General features: G+C 64.0%; 2 protein-coding genes across 2 annotated transcripts; both read right to left on the bottom strand.

Annotated features, from left to right (window-relative positions):
• Positions 1–3,093: 3,093 nt before the first annotated feature.
• On the bottom strand, positions 3,094–3,267 carry MNEG_12718 (hypothetical protein; the record flags this gene model as incomplete). Its single annotated transcript, XM_014038811.1, has 1 exon — positions 3,094–3,267. A coding segment is annotated over one exon (174 nt), but the record flags the coding sequence as incomplete, so codon positions are not given.
• A 1,282-nt stretch (positions 3,268–4,549) lies between these two features.
• Positions 4,550–6,425, bottom strand: MNEG_12717 (hypothetical protein; the record flags this gene model as incomplete). Its single annotated transcript, XM_014038810.1, has 4 exons — positions 4,550–4,660; positions 5,413–5,538; positions 5,914–6,036; positions 6,384–6,425. 4 exons carry the CDS (start codon positions 6,423–6,425, stop codon positions 4,550–4,552), a joined length of 402 nt encoding a protein of 133 aa, XP_013894264.1.
• Between the last annotated feature and the right edge of the window lie 62 nt (positions 6,426–6,487).

Genomic DNA, 6,487 nt, shown 5'->3' with positions numbered 1-6,487 from the left:
GGGTTGGTGGTCGCGTTGATGTGTTATGAGTGATGCACGAGGGGGTCGTGACGAGACGCGACGCAACGGGGGCCCTGCGTCGCGGGCGTGTCAGGGTTGGGAGACTGGTGGCATCGGGCTTTGCCGGGGGCGCGGCGCGTGCCCGTGGGGGGGAAGGGCGGCCGGGGCTGCGCGGCCTGGCTGTCACACCGACCACCAGCAGCTTGGGCAGCCAGGGCGCGCGGTCAGCCGCGCGGTGAGCCTGACCGCACAATCTTGCAGCGGCGCTCAAACCCAAGCTCCGGCCAAAGGGGGCCGGCGCCCTCTAGCGCGGGACCGCCGGGGCCGCCCTTGTCGCCCCGCCGCAGCCAGCCTCTCGAGGCCGCCGCGATACGTCGAACCCCGGGCCCGTCTCGTTGCGCTTTGGATGCGCAAGTCGGAAGCCACAAAGCTAGGCAGGGCACACCGCCCCCACACCCCACCCTGCCCCAATAGTTACACACTTCACCAGCCCCCTCCCAACACCACCCCCCTCCCGGCGGCCAAGAAACCGGGTTTGCCCCGTAAAAGCCTCTCCGCCACTACTCTCTCACACTACTCTCTCACACTCCGCCACCTCACAAGAGCCTCCATGTCGCAAGCGCCCCGCACCCACGGCCCGCACCCTAAGCCCACACCCACGGCCCGCACCCACGCCTGCCATCGCTCGTGCCACCCACCCAGCGCCCTGAGTGCGGCCTGCAGCAGCTCCCCTCCCTCCTGGCCCAGCCCTGGTAGGAGCTTTAGTATCTCATCCACGCCGCCCATCCTGCATGAGATGGTTGAGAAGCGCCGCGGACGAGTCAGCTAGGTCAGAGGAAGGCGGGCTCCAGGGGCGGAAGCTGCGCGACGAGCCGAATATCATGATTGAGAATGAGGGTCGAGGGAAGGTGGGGTTTGAGGGGTTGCTCCAAGGCAGGTGATGTGCGCCGCGCGCCGGGCAGGGCCTGCACAGCTAATTGTGTGTATGTGTGTGTGTGTGTGTGTGTGTGTGTGTGTGTGTGTGTGTGTGTGTGTGTGTGTGTGTGTGTGCACGCGTGTGTGTGCGGGGAAGAGCGGGGGGAAGAGCAGCGGAGCAGGCCCTTTGAATGCGAGGGGTCAAATAGCGCAGCCCAGACGCGCCGGCCGCCTTGCCGCGGCCCCAGGTTCCCCCTCCGAGCGTTCCCCCACCGCGCTGGCCCTGCCCCCCTGCGAGCCCCCGCACACCTGATGAAAGCCCGCCTGAACCGCTCCGACCGCGCCGCCTGCACAGCCACCTTCAGCAAAGTGTCCAGCGCCACCCCAACCTCCGCGGCCCCGCAGGCGAGCCGCTTCAGCAGCAGCGCGGGCCCGACGCCCCGCAGCTGCAGCAGGCGCGCGGCGCCCTTGGCGGCGGCGGCGGCGGCGCCAAGGAGGGCGGCGGGGCGGGCGACCTTGCCTAGCACGGTGCGGGCCGCGAGGAGGGGCGCGTACGCAATGCCTGCGAAAGGTTGGGAGTCCGGGGTGGTGAAATAGTGGGAACGGGCAGGAAAAGGATGACAAGGGCTTCCGCTGGGACGCCTCAGCATCTGAGGCGTCCCTCACCAGAACGGCAAAGCCACGACGACGGCTCACTGCAGGCATCAACAGCTGATCTCCCAAACAGTCGCACGTACAAACGCACTTGTACATACGCACACGACCACTATCCAAAACGTACATTGAACACCAAAACACGTGTACGTCAGCACACACACACACACACACGCGCACACCTGCGGCCATGCCGGCAGCGCTGCTGCTGACGGTGACGGCGATGGCGCGCGTCAGCTGGTGGCCGGTCAGGCAGTAGTCATGAGTCATGGCTGTGGGCGCGCCGATTGGTTGGTTGGTTGGGCGGGTGGGTGGGCAGCAGAGTGGTGGTTCACGCTCCAAAGCCTGCCGGCCGGCGCCGCATGCGCGGCAGCCGCTGCGGTCGAGCAGGCAGTCGAGACAGGCTTGATCTCAGAGCGGCGAGGCCGGCTTGAGCCAGGAGGTCTGTCCAGCGTGCCCCGCGAGGGGCGAGGGCGCCGCACGACAGAGGGCTCAGAGGGCTCTCCGGTCCGTTGCATCGACGCCATGCCGCCCCCCTTCCCCCATGCAAGCCGAGCGCCCCCACTTCATAATCCAGCCCTTGGTGGGTGGCGGCGTGCTGCCGTGGGAATCTTCAAGACACGCCACCGCCCCCCGAGGCTGCATCGCTGCTCGTGCTGCGCCACACAGCAGGTACAAAACCAGCCAGTTCGAAACTCAAAACACACACACAGATGCAACGGTCCCTCGCGTCCCCAAAACCGCCCCACCCCCACCAAAGCCCCCGCACCCCGTGAAAGCTCCATTGTCGCGACGCTCGCCCCCATGAGGCCGCCGAACAGCGCGGAGCCCGTGAGTATCACCTCCACAGCCACCTTGGCCGTGTGCGCCCAGCCGTGGGGGCCGCCGCAGCTGTTGGCGCGCTCGGCGCTGCGGGCGGGCGGCGGGTGGAGGGGCGCGGAAGGGGCACGCACAGGCCTCCATGAGGTGGTGGGCTAGGCGAGAAGGAAACAGCAGTTTTGGAAAAAGATACATATGATAATGGATCCTTGAAAACTGCAGATATGAAAACGAGTTCTCACAGCTCAACAGGAATTTGTGCAACGAAGGACTTTGTTTCTAGCAAGTAATGAGCTGGATGCCTCTTGCCATTTTGACTCTCTTTTTCCACAACCAACAAGCTAATAAGTATGCCCACAGCCCTGTGCACAGGCGGGACGCTGGTGAGGCTGATTCAAACATTTCGAAAGCGTCCCGCCCCTGCACCGACGACAGGTGGGTCGGGCAGCCACATCACCGCTCACTCATGGGCCATCTCCCATAGGATGTTGCCGTCTGGCTTCACCACTAGCTTGGCGGGGCCCTGCGGTTCGTTGATTGGCGCCAATTCGCATTGACGAGGGCTGGGCGGGCCTAACCGACTATGCATGCATGGGGCTGGTTACGCCCCGCCAGCGGCGGACCCTGCATGGATGGGCGGCGTGTCGCCGCAGCGGATCAAAGCCCTGAATCCAACCATTTGAACATGTGATGCAGGCGCCTCACCTGGTTGTTGAAGGTGAGGGGCTCGTCGGCGGCCACGGCGCCGGCGACGCCCTGCCGGAGCACGACTGACGACGAGCGCTGCTCAGGCAGCGGCACTGCACTCGAGCGCCTTGAAAGGCTATCCGATGGCGATCTGTGCCCGACAAAGCCGCTTGGTAGCCTCGCAGTGTCCATGGTGCCGCGTGCGAGATCTGGAGCGCAGCGACAAGGCGAGGCGGCATATACAGGTGCGCATAAATGTTCCAAGACTTCCGGGCCGGTCGACGGCCCCGGGCAAGCCCCGCGCAACGGTCCCACTCATCAACATCGAAAAACTCGCTCCCGCCCGCAGGCCGCAGTCTCATGCGTCCCGCAGTTATCGAGTGACTGTGGCGCACCTCGTTAACGAGGGTGGGCTGGGGAGGGTGAGCGTCCTTGCTGGACCTGGCGCCAACGGGACCGTCCGAACTGGAGCGGGGCGGGCTTCTCAGGCTCTTTTCCTCGTGGAGGTGGCGCTGTTAAGCTCGATCTGCAGCCGCGAGCCTCTGCATGGATGCAGTGCCGCGTCGCCTGAGGACGCAGCAGCTGCTGGGTCACCAGCACGAGCAGCGGAATAACTCGACCACACCGATCGCTCCTCGCGCCGCGCCCACGCCCGCTTGCTGGACACAGTCCTTCAAACTGCCTTAATCCAGCATACGCCGTGGCGGCGGGGCCCAACGGCAGCCGGCACGATGCAGGCGAACTGCGCGGGATGATTTGAAACACACCCCTACATGCACGTGAGGGGGGAGGCGAGCAGTGGGTGCGGATGTACGGGATGCTTATGCGCGGACCGATGCTCCGTGCTGACCCCTTCACCCAACGTGCAAGCAAGCACGGACGCATAGCCCCTGCAAGCGCAGCCCAGAGGCGGCTGCTAAATGCTGTGCACGTACAAGCCCTGCTACCCAGTGAGCGGATCATTTGCACCGTCATCCTGGTCTCCTGGTAACCCTCATTACAAGCATGCCGTCCTTACCGCTGTTCCAAGCTGCTGCACAGCAGTGGAACAGCCTGCACAAGCAAGCACAAAGCGGCATTGAGCGCCGCGGGCGTGCGCATGACAGCATTTGTCCCCTCGTTTGCGTGCGTACATCAGTAGTTTTGGAGTAGGGCGCACAGCAGCAATAGCTGCCCTTCATCAGCCAACTGAACAGATGGAGGGCAAACAAGGACAAATCTCAGCCCTGGCCCACAGACAATCAGCACCGAATCGTCAGCAGTCCCTAGATCATGCATCAACACCGACAGCCTCGCACGCTCGCCGCAGGACCGTGCAAAAACAGCAGTCTTTATGACACCATCCCGTCCCAAGAGCGCCGGACCTCGGCAGCCTCACGAGAGCTCGCAGCCCGCCCCGTCGACTGCCACCCGCTGCGGAGACCCCGGGGTGCTTGTTTTTGGGGGTTGACCGCGGGGGGTTGGGTGCCGCTGCTCAGAAGAAGCGCGAGAAGAAGCCCTTAGCCTGGTTGTGGCCGCTGTGCTTGAGGTCCTCGTTGTTGGCGCGCAGCAGGCAGCTGAACTCGGCGTAGTCTATCGTGCCGTCCTAGGGGTGCGGGGGTGTGGGTGTGGGTGTGAGTCGGTGTTGGTGTGTCGGTGTTTGTGTTTCGGTGTTGATGTGTCGGTGTAGGTGTGTGGCTGTGAGAGTGTGGGAATACAGGGGTACAATGTGCGTGTGCGTGTGCATGTGACTGTGACTGTGAGTGTATGTGTGGCTGTGGCTGTGTGTGTGTGTGTGTGTGTGTGTGTGTGTGTGTGTGTGTGTGCGCGCGCGCACGCGCGCGGCACATCAAGCAGTGGGGGTTGCACAGCCCGTTACCCGCAACGTAGGGTGGCGAATGGTTGGGTGAGTCACGGTGGTTTGGACGGGAGGCGGTGGCTTGATGCTGTTCAGTCCTTCATGGCCCATACGGCGGCTTGGCTGGCTGAGTGCGGTGGTCGGGGTTGACTGGCTGGCGCATTAGACGCTTGCATGCAGCATCGCCTGTTGGTCTTCGGCACACAGCAGCCCTCGTGCGAGCATGCAGCCCCGGCGCCCTCCGCGCCAAAGCAAGACCAGGGTGGTGGCAAGCGGGAAAGACATTTCCAAGCAGAATTTTTGCAGCCCGGGTTTTGCAAATCACAATCTGCTGGACAGGAACCTTTCCTCTGACAGACCCCATCCGAACCGATCACCTTGACGCAACGCATTGACCACCGCTTCCAAACGCGCACGACCTCTCGCACGCACGCCTGAACACCTGCTCTCTCACACACACAGACACACACGCACACACGCGCATGCGCGCGTGCGCGCACCTTGTTCGTGTCCGCCCCCGCCAGCAGCGCCTTCGCATCGTCGAAAATGCCAAAGCCCCGCAGCGCCTCCCCCAGCTCGTCAATCGAGATGGACCCGCTGCCGTCCTTGTCCAGCGCCTTGAAGGCCTTTGAATTTGAATTTGAAAAAAAGCGGGAAGGTTGTGGGGCTGGAAGGGCGGTGGCTGCCTTGGGCGGGATGAGGGCAGCTGAACGGGTTATTGAGAGGGGGGGCGGGGGCTCCCATGCTGTGGGTGAGGGCTGCCAGCGCCGGGCGCACTATCAAGGCGCGGCGCAGAAAGCGGCATCCCAATGTGTCCTCCGCGCATCCACGCGCCCCACGTGGCCCGCCGCACGCGTCCCAATCCCTGGCAGCCACCGCCCTGCGGAGCGCCCTGCGAACACCTGGCAGCCTGGGTCCTCAAAGCCAGCCCAACACGCGCGCGCACACACACACACACACACACACACACACACACACACACAATACACACGGCCCCTCACCCGCTGCAGCACCTCCTCCTTGTTCAGCTTGCTCATGTGCATGGTGGCGGCCACGAACTCGTTATAGTCTATGAGGCCGTCCCCGTCCACATCTGACATGGCCAGCAGTTCCTGGAGCTCGGACTGGGGGCAGCCATACGGGTGATTGCTTGTTAGTCGTCAGTGCCGCAGCGCACACAATCGTGAGCGCGTGTTTCAGAAGCTTCGTGCTGAGGTGTGTTGTGTGAGAGCGCGCGGGGTTGCCGGCGCCAATGTGTGCATGTGGTGGGCGGACGGCGCGTCGCCCACCAGGACCCCCACCCCCGGCCAGATCCCAGCTGAGAGGCTTGCGTGCCGCCGGCCAAAGCGGTGTTCGCCAGATCCGCTGAGATCTGCTAGAATCAGCGACAGCCGAGGCCCCAGCCCCTTCTTGTCGCCATATATATGGAATCTGCTAGAACCAGCGGCAGCCGCGGCCCCAGAACGCTCACGTCGTTGATCTTGTGGCCCCATTTTGCAAGTGCGACCTTCATTTCCTGCACAGTGATGGTGCCGCTGCCGTCCGCATCGAAGCCCTTGAACAGCTGCTGCAGGC

The sequence above is a fragment of the Monoraphidium neglectum genome, assembly GCF_000611645.1.
Source record: "Monoraphidium neglectum strain SAG 48.87 unplaced genomic scaffold scaffold03395, whole genome shotgun sequence".
NCBI classification, from domain to species: domain Eukaryota; kingdom Viridiplantae; phylum Chlorophyta; class Chlorophyceae; order Sphaeropleales; family Selenastraceae; genus Monoraphidium; species Monoraphidium neglectum.
Note: the sequence above shows the minus strand (reverse complement) of the source record. Positions and strands in the feature narration are given on the sequence as shown.